The sequence below is a fragment of the Rhinolophus sinicus genome, chromosome 15 (assembly GCF_057876585.1).
Source record: "Rhinolophus sinicus isolate RSI-liver-muscle chromosome 15, RSI-T2T, whole genome shotgun sequence".
Classification (NCBI taxonomy): Eukaryota; Metazoa; Chordata; class Mammalia; order Chiroptera; family Rhinolophidae; genus Rhinolophus; species Rhinolophus sinicus.
The window spans coordinates 106,369,562-106,390,943 of NC_142515.1; the positions used below are offsets into that span (position 1 = coordinate 106,369,562).

The window sequence follows — 21,382 nt, forward strand, 5'->3', positions numbered from 1 at the left end:
TGTTCCCTATTCTCAAATCTCTAGGGTCCCCTGTCTCTCTCTCTCTCTCTCTCTCTCTCTCTCTCTCTGTCTTCAGCTGAGCAAGTCAACTTCTTTCTGGCATGTGGAGGACACAGTTGAGGGGATATATTTGCATTATAAACATTTTTTTCTCATCACAGAAGCAAGATGGAGCTGACCCTGAGGTCCAATCTATTCTGGAAATTATATGGCTGTATAATTCAGTTTCATAAACTGAGAGCCTAGGCTCCTTGTTCAAATCCCTGCTCTGTCACTCACCATCTGGGACACTTGTATAGTTTACTTCACCAATTAACTTTCTCATCTGTGAAATGGAGACAATAAAGTAGCACACCTCAGTATTTTTCACGACAGCTGATATCTGCTGGTGGGTTATGAATTATTTAATGGATCGAAACCAACATATAAAAAAATAAGAAAACAAAAATGAGTACAGTGCAGTGTTACTATTGAGGAAACTTTTGTTTATTAAAGAGGTCTGCTACTGGACATAAAATGCATTAGCATCTGTGCAAACAAAAGAAAGTTTGAAAAAAACTGATCTATTTCCTAAGGTTCCGATGAAGATTAAACAAATCAATACATGCAAAACGCTTAGCCCAGTGCACCATACAATAAATGTAAGTTTTCACTCTGTGGTAATTCTTAGAAAATGTGGGCTAAGTAAGACATTTCAGAGTACTAAAAGGTTTCTAATTCTGATTAGTTAAGTATGAAAAGAACCTAGGACTTGTAATGAAGACATGAAAAGGAAAGGCAAAAACTTAAAGTAACAAAAAAGAGAAGAGATTATTCCTTTTCTCCTCATTATAAAATGCTGAGTATTAATTTTTACGGCATACAAATGAAATATTAAGCTAAGGTGCTGGCTTAGTGCTACCTAGCATTTCCTCATCAAAAATATTTTAATATTATTTAATCAGACTTTTATGGAAAAGTACTGGGGCATATATTCGTAAATCAGGTACTCTAGAAAACAATACAGTTACAACTCTCCAATGCAAGACCAAGACTAATTTCAGCCCACAACCTTTTTCCATTTGCATGAAGAAAGGCTGGATTCACATTTATTGCACTGGACTGCCGGCTCGGCTCGTGGTGGGAAAGGCCGTGAGAGCGGCGTGATGTGACTGACGCTAGAGCTCTGTGCACCCCACTCACCCTGTATGAAACTAGAGCTGCATGGGCTCTGCCCAGTTGATTCACCCTCCCTTTGCTACAGGGCCTGGTGTCTACAGGCTACTCAAGAGTTCTCGCCTGAGACTTAAGGGGGATGCACGGCAGCCCCAGCTATGCCCCCAATTAGCTCTGTGAGCTGGGTAAAGAAATTCTCCAACTGGTGCCTCAGTTACAAAATGTGAGACTTTTAGGTAAAGTAGTCACAGGCTGAGTTTCAGCTTCAAAGTGTTATGTCTAATGCTCCTTAATATTTTTAGTATCAGTTTTCTTTTTAGAATCCTTCTACAATTTGAACAAAAAAGTGAATACATATATGGATTGCAAAGACTTATTAGCAGAGCTAATAAGAAAACTAAAATTAGCCCAAATCCCATCACTAGGAGATTACTGTTAACATTTTGCACCAGGTTAACTCCTAATTTAAAATGTGTATTTTCACCTCCACCCTCGTGCCTGAGGAAAACTGTTCAATTAGCATCCATCTATTCCTGTAGAATATACCATTCTGGGGAGTGATGCTGGGGACCTAAAACTTGAAATACGAGAAGTCTAAAGAAATGAAGAAATTGAGTTCTGCCCAAGCTACAGTACAGACTGCCAAGTTCACATACATAAAAGACAAGGCGAAGCCCAAGGGCGAGATCTGACAGTAAGAACACAAGGCAGCTTATTACTCACATTTGGGCAGCTCATCACTTGCACAGACGGGAAAAACAGACCCGGCCTCAGGGGCCACTCAGTCCCCAGTGGTCCTTGTCCCTCACGCCAGCAACCCAAGTTGGGGGAGCCCCTGTCGCTGGGGAGCCAGTTCTAGACTCCAGCTAAGCAGTTTTATGTTCTGCAGCTCTCGTCTGAGCGGGCAGGGTAGAAAGCTCCATGTCACCAGAACCCAGGAGGTGATGAGAAACTGCCTTGTGACCACTTCCCAGGACAGACAGAGAAGTGAGCGGCACATGACCTCCTGGCCGCTCCTTGGAGGCCTCGCATTCTCTCGTGTTCCCCGAGGAGCACGCGTTGTACCGCCAAGGCTCTGACAGGCGGTGGTTCCAGCATTTGCCTATATGGATACACACAAGGCCGCAGCCTTTCCCCTACACAGACCACAAACAAAAACAGTGCACTCCGTGACTCCTGCCCCACGCCACAAAGCACTGTGTCAGTTAAGTCTAGGAAGGGTTCAAATACAAATGGGATGGCATCTGACATCATCCAAAGGTGACCCATGTGGTAATAGGGTCCGACTCCAGTTTTTGAGATTTGACTGCTGATGGCTTTTAGCTTCACCCACCCCCCTCCCTTTTCTGCTCCGTATCTGGGCAAGCTGATGAGAAGGCCTTGGCGCTCCCTCCTTGTGGCCAGTGGGAAGTTCACACCACATGCCGGACCCCTCACCCTGGCTCTACCCTCAAAAACCAAGATAGTCTCCTTTCCCTCTCTCCCAAATCATCTTCTAGCCAGCGTGGGCAGCCCACTGCTCTCATCAGAAAGCTTCATTACGTGGGGAATAAACCTTTTCGTATCCTTTCGGTATATGTGTAATGTTATCAGTCTTGACATCCAAACCCGATCTTGAGCGTGGGGTCTATCCTGTACCTGCATAGTGGCCAAAACACATGTCCTATTTACAATCTATGATGTGTATTCTTGGCCTGATGGTTCCTTTTAAAACACTCAAATAAAAATGTCTGAAAGTAGATATTGGAAGTTGTCTTCATGCCGATCTTCTGCTTATTTTACTACTGTTAAGAACAGAGGAAATGCAGTTTTTCAGAGAATGATTTGGACATTTTGATAAGAAAGAGAATCTAAACCTCAGTGAGGGCAACAGATTCACAAGGCTCAAGGACTCTGGTCTCAGTCCCGACCCTCTGAACCTTACTCCACTCGTGCACCCCAGGTTTCCAAATTTTAGCTTCTGCTCCAATCCCTCTCTTTAAAGCCAGATTCCTCTTTCTGAATTACAGCTGACTACCCATAGCTGTAGAACTTATATATACTTCTATTAAAGAATTACCTCAACATCTGTCTTTACTGGTTGATGCCATCGTCCTCCGCCTGTTTTCCCAAGTTAGACTCGGGAGAGTCGCCCTTGGCTCCTGCCTCCTGCCCATGTCCCATCAGTCACCGAGCCCTGCCAGTACTGCCTCCTAGTAAGGCTGAATTCATCCCTCTTCTTTCCCAAGACTTTACTTGAAAATTCCTAATGGCAACCCCTCACAGACCCTCTTAAAAATAATTTATCTTTTTGGTTGATATATGCACAGAGGGCCCATTCAAAATACTCAAAAGAGAATACCACGCGAATGCATATTCCCCCCATACCTGTCCCAGCCTGTCTCCCTTCTGCAGACAGCCTATGAATATACGTATCTATCTTTATATGTAGAGGGAGATCTTGGCTATACCTTTCTTTGAAACATAAATGACAGTTCCCTGTAATACACTGTTGATACACCTTTGTGCTTTTTTTCTTAAAATATGTGTGTATCTAAGAGAATTCTTCTATTTCAAGGCATGCCAAGCTGCCTCAATCCTTTAACTGCCACGTGGTATTCCTTGACTGGGAAGTATGCAATTTATCCAGTCCCTAGAGGTGAACATTTGGGTTGCTTCCAATCTTTTGTTAAACAACAATATGTCATCTTGTCTCCTACTTATACCTCTCATCTTCCACAATGACACTGGAAAAATAGTTCTCAAACTTGTTATGAGTAAAAGCCTATGAATATGAATATTAAATTTTGAATAGTGTGTGTGTGTGTGTGTGTGTATATATATATATATATATATATATATATATATATATATTTCTCAGTTATGCTTCTTAATATATTCCAAAAATTCAGGGAGTAAGGCAAAGATCTTTGAGTAAACTGCTAATATTATAATGCAAATAACACTTTGAGCTGATTAGTTTATTTCTTTACTGAAGAAACTTCATTAAAAAAATAGTTTTTCTAACTAGTTAAGTCTTTTTATTGCTCTATTTCTTATTCTGTGTGTGTGTGTGTCTATGTTACAAACTATGCAAAGAGGCATTATAGTACTTATGATGAGGAGTAAAATGCATTAAGAACAGATCAGAATTAAGATTTTCTTTCCTCTGTTATTACAAAAAGCTACTGAATAACTCAGAAAAAATGTTGTATATTTTTCTAAGACACTATTCCAAAAAGGGAAGAGGAAAAAAAACAATGGACTATTTTTCAAAATTTCTGCTAAATCAGATAATCATTTTACACTAGTTTTATACACACACACACACACACACACGTGAGAAACTCCAAAAGTTTGGGGAAATAGTACTGAAATAAAATTAATGGGAAAAATCTATTGCCCAGTTCCCCTAACCCCTTCACCCTTCGTAAACTAGAAAGTATCACCGTTAATCTACTTTGGCAATGAATATATGAGTCTATTTTCTTCTGGAACAGAGTTTATGAAACACCGCATGCATCTAAAATATAGAGCCAATCAAGTTATGTCCCTTAGCTGCCCCACTAACAAGATTAAATCCAATTCCTTAGCATGGCACTGGCGCCATTCAAAATCAGCCTTTCCTAACCACCGTTACCCTTCTGACATGGCCTCACATTTCTAACCCAATAGACGTTCCAGTCCTGCCATTGTGCAAACATTCTAACAGTGTGCTCTCAAGGATCTACACCCTTGCACAAACTATTTTCAGAAATGCTCTTTTGCTAAACTCTGATGTAGTTCTTTTCTACCTACAAGGTGTCACTCAAATATCACCTCTTCTACAAGGCCATCATTCTGGCTTCCCAGGCAAAGGTATTTACTCTTCTTTGCTCCTACAGTATTTTATGGGGTAGTACTTATCACATCGGTTTTAACTCTTGGTTTACACGTAACTCTTCCCAAGGGCACATGCTATACTTTCGTCTTCTTCAAAAATACCCCAAATTCTGGTAGAGCCCAACAACACGGGGCTAGAAATTCGTTATTCAATAAATAAATGTGGCTTGATGGCTGGCTAATCAGGAAGCAGTACCACCCTTCTAACTCCTTCCCTCAATTTCAACTGTATCAAATTGGTCTTCCTGTGGAAACCACCAAAATAATTTAGTTCGGTAACAATTCTTAAACCCCTTTAAGAATTCAAAACCATGTGGCTCTTTTTAGCCCCAGAGAACACTATGCACAGAACAAGTCTGCTGCTGAATGTGAAATAAGCTCCTCCATCCATTCCTTCCTTTGAAGGCTGCCTGCAGAACGGATGCTTACAGAAGGGGCTGATGGCAGAGGACAGAGCATCAGGTTTCCTTTTGATGGAGAATTGCAAAATCTCCTTTAAAATTCCTTTTTTTTTAATTCTGGAACAGGTTTCTCTCTATAAACAATGATTTTAAAAACAAACAAACAGACAAAAAGCTTTTCTAAAATTACGTCTTTACTGGACTAATGGGGAAAAAAAAGAACCTTAAATTATTCTTCAGACCTAATTTGTGATAATCAGAATTTCTGGGAGCACTCATGAAGCCAGTTGCAAGATGACCTGGTGTCAGCTGTGATTTCAGAGATTCTACTGGCCTGGTATATATAACTGCCAAAATCCCCCCATCTCGAAAGATGCTGACCTAAGTAACTTTGGAAAAGAGTGGATGTGTGTAAGATTAAAGGTAAAAGGAATTACACTGTACTGTAGTTAATGAAGTCGTTTCCTATAGGGGTACAGGTTAACAATTCTGAAAAGTGATATTTTGTGTGTGTGTGTGTGTGTGTAAATAATTAAATGGTTGGCAAATAGTGAGAGCCAGGCTTCTCATGGCTGGAGTGAGAATTTACAGATAAGCAAGGGGACGAAGGTACAATGATCCATGTGGTAATGGGTTATGAATAATGGAGGTATCAGTACAAACTCATGTTTAACTTAATATACAGATGTTGCATATAGAAATATTTATATGTATAAGTACAGTAAGCATAAACTCATATTTTTTGCTGGTCAGTTGAGAGGTTATAAGAAATGACACTCCAGGAGCAGCAAGCACTTGTAGTATCCAGACTTTGGAATTTAATACCTTTCTCCAGTGAAAGGACAAGACCCCATGGAGAAATGGCTGATTCGGGGGGGGGGGGGGGCGCTAGGAAATATACAAGACAAGTCTGGAGCATCTGGTAATCTCAGAAAGGAAGGAAGTGTTCAACTAACACACACACACACACACACACACACTGAGGTGGATATGTTAAAACAACACAGGAGTCCATTGAAGGAGCTCCATGGCTTCCATGGCCAAGGCTGGAACAGTTTGAGCAACTAAATAAAAGTAGTACTGGGTTGCAACCCAAAGTATAAATTACGTATCTATGAATCCATGTTGCTATAAATGACTGACTGGCTCAATGAATGAATGAATGACTGCACAAGGGGGAAGAGACAAACCCTCCAAGCAGAAAAATTCCGAATAGTCTGAGTAAACCAAAACGTCTCCACTATTTTTATTTAACTATCAATAAAATGCTGCATACTTTACATTATGGGACATACGTAAACCAAACAGGGATTCAGTACCAAATTACATTTAATAATTTGGGAGCACAGTTGTACCAAGTAGGGAGACAGGCTCTGGTACTACACAGAAGGAATGCCAGGACTCCTTCAAGCTGTTTCTACAGGAAAGAGCTGGAAACAGGAAAGAGTGAAAGGTCAGAAGGAAAGGCCTGGAGGCCTGGATCCAGCCCTGGCACATCCGAGCCCTGACTGACTGGCCGCTTGGTGAAGGCGGCATGTATCACTGGTGAAACCGGCAGGGTGCCCCTAGTCTCCCGTGGAAGACAGAGGCTGTGTGTACGTGTTCATCAGGTGAAGCCCCTGTCCAATTCCACAGATTCTAGACATCCAGACATCTCCAAGTCCGCAGATTCCAGATCATTAGTTCACTGCCTTTCCTTCACAGCACAGAACCTACCTCAAATAGGGATCACAAATCAAAAATCTACGGCAGAATCATGTACTAAAGCAAAAACCAAAAGATGCTAAAAGCAGGATTAGAAAAGCTCAAGTCTTAAAATAAGGAGAGAAGGGGTACCTGAGATAAAATCTAGAATGGCGTGACTCTAGGACAGAAGAAAGGGTGACCAAGTCAACTGGCAGGCCCTTCATTAGTCGCGGACAGACTGACTTCCACAGACGCTTTCCTTCCTGGTTTTATACTCAACACCCAGCAAGCAAACCACCAAGTACAATTGGCTCAAGGAAGCTTCCCTTTAAAAAGAAATTTCTCCAAATACATTAGTCTCATTTGGGTTTAGGTATCAGAAAAAAAACTAGTCCGTCTGTGTCGTACAATTCCTCCTAGATACTGTACATCACATTTGTAGAGATTTAGACATATGACGCTATTTTAGAACATGGAGAAGGAAGCTGAGGCCTGTGTTACATTCTCCCAATTCCCTCACCATTATGAACAGTTCACTCTATTAGCCAAACCAATTCAAAGGAAGTACAAATACCTGATCGAGCGATGCCACTGTCCCTGTCTTCGTTTTGTCCTCTGCTTGGCATGTCAACTGGAGTGCTATGTGCTAAGAAAAGGCAAAAGGAGACCATGTTATTGGGCTCTTCAAACAAGGTGTTGTATAAAAAAAAAAAATGACTGCAATAATTTTTACATTTCAAGTAGGCTACTGCTACTGATGATTCGCGTAAGTTTATAGAGATTAAGTAGAAATCAAAATGAAATACATAAAAAGATGATGGGGAGAGTAAGAAGAAAACAGAATCAAGTAACTATCTGCCTTGACTACCCTACTGTGCATGTAAACTTTTGTGAGCGATGCTCATCTCTAAAAAACTGAATCAACTATTCATGCAGTTGATACAGTGCGCAAACATTTTCAGGAAGGTACTTTTAGCCATTTTCCTCGTTATTAGTAGAATTTAAATAGCACTGTATTTTCAAAATGCTTTATAATCAGTTTCAGAAGTAGCTAGAGGCAACTCAGTGAAGAGAAATACTTGAAAATCATTTCACAAATTTAAAAAATGCTTCTCTGAAAAAAAAAAAGATAAAAAATACTTCTCTGTTTATATAACCCACTCTCTTGGCAGATAGAAAACACTTATATTCATTTTCAAATATTTCTTCCTCCACTTCTTTTCCATATACACCCATACACAGTATTACTGTAGTTACTTAGAAAAACTCATGTCCTGGCATGAATCTGAGACAAAGCTCTAAAGTATTACAGACTTCTAGGAATGTTTCAGATTGATCTCAACTGGATACTTACTGCGCTAGAGGGGAGATGACATGCTGCTATAGTAAACTGGAAGCCCGGGGCCCTGCCTGACTATTATACTTGCCAGCTATTTCTTGAATCACGTTTATTCTCACAATTTTAAAGGGAGTATATAAACATTTTATCCTCACTCTAAGCAGGTGGGAGGGTGTCAGTTTCATTAGGGTGTCAGTTAGCCATGGTGCTTAGCATATTTTAGACTACAAAGAACAGAAAACCATTTGCCAGAAACACAGCCTTTAATGTTAGTAACGAAGGTTTCCACACTTGTTAATCGTGCCAGACTACAACAGACATTCAAGAGCCTTAGTCAGCAAGGCTGATTACATCCCAGACTTGACCTACCCAGAGAGACCAAAATGATTATACCTGTGAAGAACCTAGAAACTGTATTTAAACTACTTAAATGAGAGAGAGAGAGAGAGAGAGAGAGAGAGAGAGAGAGAGAGAGAGAGAGAGAGAGAGGTGTTTTCCATGCTCTTATTAGAGTGACTTTTGAAGAAACTCTGTGCAGATAAGGATGCAGGTGAATAAATTGATATAAGATACCATGGCAAAGGGAAAAAGGTCACAGCAGCAGAAGCGGCCTAGGAAAATCAGAAAACATAATCCTCTTAGAAACACTAAGGGCTCATTTCAGTCCAAAATCAGCTTACCCTGGGATATTATCAAAGACATTTACAATGGAGGTTCACTGGTGGAATTTTCAAAACACCATGAACTTGGCTGCATTTGACACTAATATCTCAAGAGCCCTTTGGATTTCTAGAGAGGCACCAAAGAGGCTTTTTTTAAAGAATCTGCACAGGAGTTATTAACGTGTGTGGGTCGCACTGTACTCAGCATTCCACACAAACCTGCAAAGAAAGAAGCACTCCGGGTGAGCCGGAGAGGTCCTCCTTCTGCCACCCCCTGTAGCAGCTTGCTGCTGCACGCCTGCAGCAGACCTGGGGACAGAAACACACAGAGGAGGACAAAGTACACGCACAAAATGAACACAGATTAAAGATAACGCGAACGCAAACACACACACACACACACACACACACAGACACCACAACGAATTCAAATAAAGCAAAACACACGCCCACAACGGTGGTATTCACAAAGAAAGAACCCATTCATGTGGCTGATTTTACCTAGGTTACTTCCGGTACGACAAGGACCCAAATTATTCTGATTTGTGTTCAGTTTTCCCGAATTGGGATCTTGATTGATGTATTCAAAGCTGTCTTGCAAGCTAAATCAGAGAGGGGAAGGAAGGGAGAGAGAGGAGAAAAATGTGAAGAGATGAATAAAGCTGTTTTCTAATGGACACTCTCAAATATAGACAAATTATCAGTTGCTCGGACTTTTCTTTATAAATGAATACAGTTTCACATCTACCATAGGGAATTAAACGTTAGGGGAATTTGCTGGAAGAAAATACAAGAAAAGCTTTTTGAGGAAGATCACCCTGTACAACTAAACAACGCATTCCTAACAGTTTTACATTACATAATGGGACACCAACCTCTACACATTTTGATTCAGTGACTGACACCTAAGACATTACTATTCATTTCTAAATTTTGCTTTTGTGACTGACAGCCAAGATGTTACTATTCATTTCAGAGATAATTTTACATAAACCTTGAAAATGAAATTAATATGAACTCTTAGTTAACATCTATGAACAACTTAGCAACCTTTTTCAGGAGGAGGATATAACAGAAATTGATAGGATTCCTCTATAGGAGTCTGAGTTTAAAACATCCAAAGTTAGAATTACTCATCAACACAAATGTGAGGGAAGCAGATTTTAATAATGTATTGCATTTATTAACAAGTAAACTAAGTATCAGGATTTTGAGAATAATGCAGAATGAGGCCAAAATGATTTTCGGTGCAATCTGAGCTCAATATTCTATTACAAGGAGTTAACTTAGTATATAAATGTTCAGGTAATATCAAGAGTCTAAAAAAGAATCTCTCACAATAAACGTCACTTCCCATACTGCCTTAAGTCATAACAGCCCAATGTTAAATGCTCAAACAAGTAAACTCATTATTTTGTTGAAGAGCAAGCAGACTTAACGGCACCCAAATCTACAAACAAGTATGTGTAATATATGTTTAATTTCTCAAGATTGTAAAAAATAACAAATTATTTGACCCCTAAGAATGCCCCTTTATTACAAACCTTTTTTTCAAATTACTGAAGTATAACAAAGGTTTTGCTATTCTACTCAAAAAAGAAACACGAAATATTACTGCTTGCAAAGTTCAAAATATATGAACAAATGTACCAGAATGGGAGTTAAATTAGACATTTCAGCATTCTTTGTCTCCACAAGTATAAAATTAGAAGAAGACAAAAAACTCGAGAGTGAAAACCAAGACATTGCAAGGCCAAAGTACCAACCACGCACAGGGGCAAAACTGACAGCTGAAGAGATGGCCAGCACAGGCAGCCCATCTTGCCACAAAGGTCCTCAGCAGCCTGGAAAAACTCACTATCTACTTCATTCCTTTAGAAAGAAATAAACGAACACACCAACAAGTTTCCAAGTTTTTTTTACAGGATAAAATAATATTGGTAAATACCATAAACTCATTCATATGGTCCCTCCTTTTTTCCCTTCTCTTTTCATTTTGCAAGGAATGAAAACTTGGTGATGGCATTAGGAACACAGTGGGTAACAGATGGAGACCCAAAAGAGGCAGGGAAACAGTCATTTGACTTTAAAGCTATCTGATAAAGTCACAGGCCTTTTCATACTCACTCTGTGTAGGAAAATCGCCACTTTTAAGATCGCTTTGTTAATGTGAACTCATCCTGCTTCCCATTTCAAACGAATTACAGCCCTCACAGAATTACTCTACCCAGAAATAGCCACTAAAAAAATGGGAGGGGGGGGGTGCAAAATCCCACACTTACTTATTTGTACTCCCACAGAAGCTGCCCATTCTGGCAGAGAAGACCTTACTGATCATCAGTTGTGGAGGAGAACTGGTGGGGGAAAAAGAGGGAGAAATGCACTTTTGAAGTAAGAAGTCGGTATCACATTCCACTTCTCACAACTAATAGAAAAAGAAGGCCAAACTCACCGTATATAGTGTATCTTTAAGGTGGAACCTTTGTAACTCATTGCAACTGAGCCAAACATCATTTCCCCCAGCATGTTGACGTCAGAAGCTGGTCTCGTGTACTACCACACGTGAAAAGAAACCGAAAGCAGAGTTAGCATGTGGGACAATAATGATGGGCAACGCAACAGGAAATAACGTTTATTAACCTCTGGGTCTCTTTAGTTTAGTGGGTAATTAAAACAATTTCTCAAAGCAACAATGGATCACTTTACCATCTTAATCTATAATGGTGATGTCCTACTTTTCCCCAAATTATTACTAACGTTCACCGTTTCTTCTTTATACACAGTATCTTTACACAGAATCCAAGTGTTTTATCAGAGTTCATTTTTAATCTTGTTACAAGATACACATATTTTCCTTATCTCCATTTATAAACTCTAAATAGAAAGACTAAGTTATGAAAGGAACGGGGTAACTCTTCTCGTGGTACGAAGAACACATCCTGAAAAGAAATATGTATGGTTCCGTATTATCAAACCACATGATGAACAGTGCTGAACAAAAGTGCCACTTAGTGGAGGCAGGGTTTTGTGAGGGTCCAAAAGATAACTGATGGTCTGGTACCTCTGAAGTTTTGCCAAAGTATTTTTTAAATATTTGACCCCTCTTACGTCCTGACCAGTCTTTCTTATTCCTTTCATCCCCCAAAGGGTGGCCTATGCTGCTGCCGCTTTCCTCGCTCTCAGCTGCTTGTTAGCCTGCAGCCTCCGCTATTCCAACCGCTCTAATGATGACCTCCGTCCACCTGTCCAGTGCAAAGGATGCTTCCCAGTTTGCTTTCTTAAACGTCTCTCACGGTATCTGATGCTCTTAACAACTGTCCTTTCGGAGCTCTTCTTTCCCAGACCAATTGAACAGGGCTGGTCCTCAGAGGGCCGCCCTCCTCAGTGTCTGCATTCTCAACTATTCGTGGAATTTCAGTGATTCTTTACACAGAAATAACTCCCACATCTTTGTCTCTCTGCCCAGACCTCTTCTAGAATCCTCTATCCTAGGCATCCATTCACATAGCATAACGTTTGGATCTTATGAACAGATGATATGTGAAAGGATGCATTGGATATAGGATTCTAAGCACCTATTCTAAGCACTGGTGACAAAGTGACGGACAGGATAAATATAATTCCAGCACCGGCTGACCAAAACAAAACCACCGTCTCTCTGTGACCCAGCTCACCAGCCAGATTCTCTGCTAATACCCTTTCCATTCAAGCAAAAACATGGGAATCATCCTTAACACTCTCTTTTCAATCTTTTGTTAACTCCAAATACATACATACATACACACAAGTACACACACACACATGTACGTACACACACACACACACACACACTCACACACACTCACACCCTATCTATACGTGTTTGTAGAGCAGGAAAGAAACATGAATCCATCAACCTCATTTAACCAGGGCCCTCTCTGGTTACAGCTCTCACTACCCTCCTCTCACTACGCGCAGACCGAAACCAACTGGCTTTCACATTCTTTATTAATAACTTCCACTCACCACTTCCACTTTATATTCTGGTTTTTCATGGGGTATACGGTCTACATACCAACCGTGATTCTCAACTACCTGAAAATTTCACTCTATACTTTTTTAACCACCAATTGCTTTGAGACCCAGGAGCACTGTGAAATAAGGGCAAACTCAAACATATGGCAAAAATTTGACCATGAGATTAACAAAGTTCTATAGACCTATGGCTGCTGGTAATTTTCCTGTCTTTGCTTTTCCAGCAACATGATAGACAAAATTCTACATGGTTCCAAAAAGAAAACCAAAAAGATATGTCCTCCACTAGCTAATACCTTTCTGTTACTCAATATTTATGAAACATTTCTTCTCTTTAGTCAGTATTTCTCAACAACCTAATCCCTACCCTCTACACACACACACACACACACACACACACACACACACACACACACACACACACAGCATAAAAATGCTACCAGCCCTCTATCCTTCACATTCAAGTTAGGTCTTGCCACTTATTTCTTCTCCTATACAAGGTTTTCTTCCTTCTACTGGCAAGTGCTATTTTCTTAGGATGCCCACATACATTCCTAGAATCCTTATAACGTTTATAGAGTTCTTATAACAAAACTGAAAAATACCTGTTTATTAATCTGCTTCTGACAACAAAGGAAGCAAAACAAGAGAGTTTACCTCATTTGCACTATTTCTTCCTCATTCGGTGTACATTATACTGGATCACCTCTGTTCGATTACAGTTTTTATCAAGACATAAAAGCCACAATGTGAAAATAGCATTGACGTGAAACATTTCAGAGCACATTTGGTAATACAGGTTCTCATATTCCTGGAGTAGAGCCCCCCAGCAGGCATTATTAACTGTGGAGAAATCATAGTAAATGACGTCAACTCCCTGCGTACCCCACACTTCCGTGGGTGGCTTACCTGGTACTTGGGAAGCTGCTCCTTAGCATGTTGTAAAGAACCCCCAGGAGAACCATGGGAAGAGCTGCTGCCACTGCTGCCACCGCTGCTGCTTCCTTGACAGCACTTGGCTGACATTTTAATAGGGACATCATCTGTTTTCTGGTTAAGAGACACAGGCAACATAAAGTATTGCTAAGCATACCAGGCTTTCTCCACATATTCCTCACTGGGAATTCCTGTGTTAAAACATTCTGTTATACTGTGCCTAGGTCGCATAGGAAACCAGAAGCTTCTATTTTTGAGGACAAAAATGTGGTAAATGAGAGTCTGCAACGTTTGGGAGGAGAAGGGTTTTGGACAGAGGGTAATGGGTTACGTGTTAAGACTTCATTTTCCTTAAATAATGCATTATTCACATTTCGATTCATATTTTTAAATCATCAATGAGCTCTGATCTCTGTTTTCATTACTAGAGGACTTTCAGTACTATATAGAGTCATACTACATAAAATCGATGAGAAAGACATGGCTTCAAATTTAAACTTTTACCAAGCAAATAGAACTAAGAAAGCAAAACTATGAATTTGAAAAGACTGGGCTTGCATTTTTAATGACACGCCTCTTTTAGGACTCCTTTGAAGGCAACAGGAAAGAAAATCATGAGGTTAAGTTTGTGAAAGATGAAGCTAAAACTCTGAATTATACAGCACGTGATGGAAATTCAGTCTTTAAAGGTTAGGGGTAATAGAAGATTGTCTACTGTATATTCCCTAAACAGAGCTCACTGCTAATTTTTATGACATCAAGGCAGACAGGTACACCTTTATTAATTTTTCCCTTCCTCCTACACCAAACATTGTTACTCCATACAGAAATAAACATCCTGTGCCTTCTATGGCACGTTGGTGCTATTCCAAGTCTTACTTGCTTTTTTTGTGCGCAGATTTGCTTGGAAAAACATGAATGCAACTGCAGCTTATCTAATCTCCAATGTGACAGTCACACTGGTAGTCTAATGCAAATGGCTGCAGTCATGTGCTGGACACAAACGCATGACATCTTGTGCTTGCCAAAGGGGTCGGGGACTGAAAATGGGACGAGTGTAAGGACATCACAAACCGCGCTGGTACCTCACAGTCGCTGCCGCAGTGATGGCATTCAGACTGGGCTTGGTTATTCCCGAGCATCTGGCACTCCCTCAACACCCTCTTCAGATCTAGCTGTTACTTAATACCACTTCAGCCAGAAACACAGCCCCTCAGAGGGCCTAAAGCGACACACAGGCCACACCTGCCTCACAGACTGTTAGCCCCTCTGGCTGGGGCAGCACGTTCTCCGCGGCCTATAATTGGAGATAGCACCTGGTACAGTGGAGAGAGCCCCAAGTGGATGGACTCCTTCTGGAGCCTTGGGCATGTTACAAAACTTCCTGGACTTAGATGCCATTTTGATTCAATGAGTGCTGCCAAGAAACGTATGTTCCTCACTGCTCCGCTATATTGAAGATTCCAGTTGCTGTTTGAAAACTGGTGAGAATTTTTTCCCTCCACCTGTTATCATCATTAGCTCTACTGATGGAGTGTGGGTGTGCAACTAAACCATCTGTGCAAGGCCTTCAGGGAAGGAAATGATGTGGGAAATCAAGGGAACCATGTCCTGCCCAAACAAAGGGTCAAGCGCTGGCTCACCTAAACTTTGATAAAAACCCACCATTAAAGCCTACAGGTGAATCACCTGAGAGATTTCAAGTCCCCCCCAGCCTCCCCCGCCCACACACACTCCGACCTACCCAACAAGCCCAACAACTACCACAATGATTAGCTACCTGGCAGACTTCCACTTTAAAGCACTATGGAATCCACCCAGCCAAACTGCCTTGAAGCAAACACTTCCTTCCTGCAGAAACGATCCTTATCAAAAGCAGGAAAACAGCCCCTTGGCCCTGATGAGACAAAGACTGTGACAGAAATGGTTCGTTTACTTAGCTACACATTCTGTAAACTGCCAGAATTCGGTCAGTATAGTTATTGAACATGAAAAGAATGAATACAAATGGATTTATTTATTTTGCAGACCGCTGAATAACTACTGAAAAGAGAATAAAAGGTCTAAAGGTGACATCTAGAAGTAGCCTGGACTGCTGTGCAGAGACTCAGGGAAGACACATAACTTGACGCATTGTGGCCCCAAGGTGTCAGGAGCGGCTCTGTCCTCACTTTACCATCTCCAGACCCCCTCACCTCACCCCCGCACCGCAGTCCACAACACCTCCACCACCCTGCCTTGCACTAAGCGAAGGAAATAAATAAAAGCTTCCGTGGTCAGAGAGGTTTCAGAAGCGCTCTCTTCTGAAGCTGACAATGCATGCTAGCATACTGAAGCCCTGCAGTGAGGACAGCTAGCTCGTTTTGTGTAACCCAGTCTCTGTAATGCCATCTATGAGACACACTAGACAGAATGCTCTATTAACTTCCCTTCAACCTAACACTTGACGATTTTCGGATTCTCAGATTTCCCATCACATGGCACCTATTTGGCATCAAAATCCTACTAGACTGCAACTCACCAGCAAATTCACCTCGAGTGATATTCACAGCACACTGTGCAGCAGCGGTCATGATTACTCGCTAACAGTTTCACTTGTGTATATTAATAAGAATACAAATGCAGCCCGGGTGGGGGAGTGTACAAGTGACGATTACGGATTAATAAATGACTGATCAGACAGGTGGTTAAAAAGCACACACAAACAAGATGAAAGCAAATCCGGATTTCATACCTGAGCTGCCGCCTCTTCAATCTTGTGAACAGCTTTAGAATCAAACAAGACTTGTCTGCCTCTCCTTTCACAATCCTGGTAAACTATCAGGCGAATCTCATTCAGGTCAAACTCCGAACATGCCCAGCTGTGGATTAGAAAGGGAGAAAGAAGTCAGGCTGCACTTGGAATAATCCTGGAGGAGACGTGTCCCAGGCGTGCGTCTGTGTGCTGCTTCAGAAGGCCACACGTGCCACACAGGCAGGGAGCCTTTCAGACCGGGGCACACAGCCTTGTCTCTGGACTCCACCGGGCCACACACGTTGCCAGTGTCCATGACAAAGGTTGGGAAGATGGCTTCAAATAATAAATCACTGGAGATTAGCTTCCTCTTCCAAAGCCACTTTGGGCAGGGATGATAGCCAGAAATCACAAGGACATGTGAAGAGAGCGACATTTGGATGCCTGGGTTCTGGGACGGGACATCTGAGGACCAGGAGCGGTCAAGCTTCCGTGGCACTGGGCAGGGAACCATTTGGAGCCAGTCAGTAGAGCCTTTTCTCTTCCTCTCCCACCCGCCCATGCTCAGGTTAAATTGAGAGGAATTACGTATCCGAAAAGTTAGCATTATGTTTTCCTCTATTACGGCTGGCTCTGATACAGAAGTTATAAAAACCAACTGTATCACTGAACAGCCTCTGAACTGCTGAAACAGAAATAAAGGAAGTATACCAAAAGCTACTGGGACAAAACTGCTCTAAACATAGGTTTGCTCCTGAGTAATACATGAAATCAGAATGCGAGAACTAGAGAAAGGGTAGTCATTTAAAACGCACTGCTTTGGGCATATCCCGTTATTAGGCTGTTAATCCCTGCAACACACATCTGAGCGCCTCCGTGCCAGGCACTGCGGTAGACGCCTGAGATCCAGCAGTTAATGAACTAAACAGACCTGGTCCCCGCAGGCCTCGTGGAGGACCCGGCTTAGTGGGGAACGCTGGTGGGCTGAGAATCATATACAAACGCATAACACAGACTTCAAGTGTGCAAAAAGGAAAAGTAAAGGATGTGATAAAAATCTCACATTTTCATAGTTAATGGGTGGGGGAGAAGGGCGGGGAAGTGCCTAAGGACTTAAGGAAGTGGCATTTAAATAGAACTTGAAGAAGTAAGAGTTAAAGAGATAAAGTGTGGAATGAAGAGCACAGCGGAAGAGGGAGGGACATGGTAAGATCCAAGATTGATGTGTTAGAGAAAGAAAGAAAAAAAACACTAAAAACCAAAAACCAGCCCGAGGGAGAAAGAGAGCTGCAGGTGGGCTGCGAGGCAGGCAGGGGCAAGCACCCTCCCTAAGTGCAGTGAGAAGCCACGGTAAACACAGGGTGATAAACCCAAGTCTACACTTTTTTAAAAGTCCAATCTGGCTGCTCTGAAGAACTCAGGGGTGGGACAGATTAAGACTAGAAAGAGGGAGGCCAAATGGAGTTTCTTCTGAGTTCAGGCCCTCCATACTGAAGGCCAGACTGACAGCAAAGGAAGGGGACCGATACTGGAGGGGTGTGCGGACGCAGACTGGGAACTGCGTAGGGAAGGCTGGAAGGGGACGTCCCGAAAGGTGGAGGATGGGTAATTCCACAGATAAGACTTACAAAAGCAAACTGTAAAACTAAGACATAGTATAGCTGGAGTGAAGTCAGACCCATCTGGGTTCAAATCCAAACTCTCTGAGCTTCCACGTCTTCATCAGCATAATGAGAATTGAGGCCCGTCCCACAAAACTGCTGTAGGAATTAAATGAAATACGTCAAGTGCTTCACACAGAGGCCGACACACAGTTAACTGCTGCCAAATGGTAATAATTACTTAAGAGAACTGTTAATGTTATGATTTTTTTTAAAAAACTGATACAGTGTGTGGTACCCAGTTATAAATTGTGCGTTATCGGTCCTTTCCTTTCTCAGGCAGTGGTAGTTAATATTGAATGTGCTCTTCCAGGGTACCAGATTCACTTTCTTAAATCTAAGCACCAAAAAACATGTCTGGCTGGACCTGCTTTTTTAACAACCTGTGTTCCAAGTTACCAGGCCCAGCAAATCTTCCTCCTCATTTTGATAAGAACCTGGCAAGTTGACTTTGGAAACCATTTTTCTTCTACTCTCAGTCCAGAGATAGGCCATGTTGCAGGCCTGGCCCATCAGATGTGACCGTATGACCCCAGCTGGGCCGTGACAGCCAGTCCCACACTTAGTTGCTCGGCTGGTAAATGCTAACCCTGGAGTTGCTGGTGACTATTTTTGGCCATTAGGAGGTGACAGCATTTCTGAAAATGAAGTCAACGTGGAGGAAAGCTGAGGTAAGCCATGGAATGAAACCGATTCCTGTTTGCAATTGAAGCCAGCTGCTGCTGAGCGAACACTATTCCTGGAGTTAGTTTTCTGTCACTTACAACCAAAACGTCCGGACGACTATGCCCTGAAGCACTACATTTTAAAATTATACAAGGTCACTAAAAACACCCTCTGAAATTATTAAAACAGAATACACAGGATGAAATTATTAAAAGTGAAAAACCAACAAAGATCTAAGTGCCTTGTTGTTTTCTTATTCAATCTGTTTTGCCCCAACAATTGCATTTTGCCAAAATAGCATTATAATTTACAGAGCAAGCTGTTCAATCCTTATTTTTGACTCAAATTATCAAACTGAGGATAACCTGTCTAGAAGAGCTAAAATTTAATAATGATTACCGCACTGTATTAAATGTTTAATGTTATTTTTCAATTTTAAAGAGATGGAAATAAAAGATATGGGAAGGGAAAAGTATATATAAGTCAGAGTGTCCCAAGTTTTTACCCAAATACTTTAAAAAGTACTTTATAAAATATGAGGAAAACTCTAATCTCTTTCTTCCATATAAATGTCTTTGGTTTAACACCTAATTATAATTTTACCATCACTAATATTAGTAGAGGAAATTACAGTTGAGTAATTTGGTAAAGGAAATACAGGCAGGACAGAAGGAGATTAAATGAGCGCTTCAGAATGAGAGAGGCCTGGGATGAAATCTCAGCTCTGCCTCCTGCTGCTGTTACAACCTAGAGAGTTCCCCCAAGCATCGCTGCAGGGCACGCTGGGAAGATGGAAGGAGATGCGTTAGGAAACTCGCCCAGCACTAGGAAACTCGCCCAGAACACTGCCAGCTCTTTTCCCTACCGCCCTCCACACACAGGGCTTGAGGTATTCATAATCACATGGCACATATATTCTCTTCATGTTCACATTCACCTTGACATTCTGTGGAGCTTCTAGAAGCACCAACCGTGGCTCCTGGTGGTTTATTCAGGGCCACTCTGCATGATTCAGAGAGGTATGTAAAATAGGCCTGAAGCTTTTGCCTTAAAGTATCTGCCTATTTTCTCCCAGGCATTTCTTCTAATCAGAACTACTTCATTTCTTTGCTTTTGTTGAAAGCAAGGAAAGAAACATCACGGTCCCTGGCATCAAGGGGTCCCTGGCATCTGCTTTATGGTCACAGCTGTACGACCTGAGGCACAAGATTTGTCTACCTTTTTTTTACTGTAAAATTTAAAACGAAATGACTTATATGGACCGTTTTAGGCTTTGACATTCTCTGATGGTAAGATCTGGTGGTTGGAACTAAAATCAGGTCTTATTACATCCAGAGCAGGAAGCAAGTGACCAAAGTCTACATTACTTACCTGAAAGGTGACAAGCAATAGTTCAAATGATTTTAAGTACAGAAAACAGAATTTTCTTTAAACTGTATATAACCATGTATTGAGGTTGACTTGTGGCCCCCAAAATGATACATTCAATTACTAATTCCTGGTACCTGTGAACATGACCTTGTTTGGAAACAGGGCCTTTGCAGGTGTAATCAAGTTGAGATGAGGTCATACTAGATTAGGATCAGCCCTAATGCAATGACTGGTGTCATCATAAGAAAGATCTGGACAGACACACGAGGGAAGATGGCTATGTGATGACAGAGACAGAGATTGGAATTAGGCGTCTACAAGCCAAGGAAAGCCAAGGAATGCTGGCACTCAGGGGGCTACAAAGACTAAGAAATATCTAAGTCCCTTTTCTCAAAGAACTTAAAATCTAGAAGAGACAATCATGTAGGTAACTACAGGAAAACAAGAGGGCAAGGCAGAATACAGAGGGCAAGAGAGGCAACAGGAACAATTCCTGGAGAAGCAATATCCCAACGAAGGAGGTGATCAAGGATAGCAAGGGTGAGACGTGATGGGAACAGCGCAGAGAGTTACTGCAGGCTGGGGCACGGCACACGCATAAGGAGTTAAGCGACACAAGGTCCAAGTGTTCGGTAGCTGGAACACGTCTACTGCAGAAGAATTCTGTACGAAATGAGGCTGGCAAGAGTCTGCAGGGCTACTCGTGGAGGACCTTGCCTGCTATGCCGAGGAGTATGTCTGTCCCACAAGCACTGGTGTGCCATTCCAACTTTCTAAGAAAGGGAATGACACGATCGGACCTGTGTTTCAGGAGGGAACCATATTCAGGGCACGTGGAGAGGTGGTGCTGACCTGCATCCCAGGGTTTGGAGGAGTCATGGCTAATAAGGACGAGA

At 41.7% G+C, this 21,382-nt stretch overlaps 1 protein-coding gene across 7 annotated transcripts in view; it reads right to left on the bottom strand.

Moving 5' to 3' along the window:
• Window positions 1-21,382, bottom strand: part of FNIP2 (folliculin interacting protein 2) — a 117,121-nt gene that overhangs the window by 44,784 nt on the left and 50,955 nt on the right. For 4 of the 7 annotated variants that reach the window (XM_019733168.3, XM_074338387.2, XM_074338386.2 and 1 more), the window contains exons 2-8: window positions 16,789-16,915; window positions 14,028-14,168; window positions 11,557-11,657; window positions 11,387-11,458; window positions 9,606-9,706; window positions 9,324-9,413; window positions 7,678-7,749 (exon numbers count right to left, since the gene is read on the bottom strand). In XM_019733168.3, coding sequence (XP_019588727.3) covers window positions 7,678-7,749; window positions 9,324-9,413; window positions 9,606-9,706; window positions 11,387-11,458; window positions 11,557-11,657; window positions 14,028-14,168; window positions 16,789-16,915 — 704 coding nt within the window. The remainder of the gene's footprint in view (window positions 1-7,677; window positions 7,750-9,323; window positions 9,414-9,605; window positions 9,707-11,386; window positions 11,459-11,556; window positions 11,658-14,027; window positions 14,169-16,788; window positions 16,916-21,382) is intronic. The other 3 variants (XR_012498164.2, XM_019733170.3, XM_019733169.3) reach the window with 1 other exon arrangement.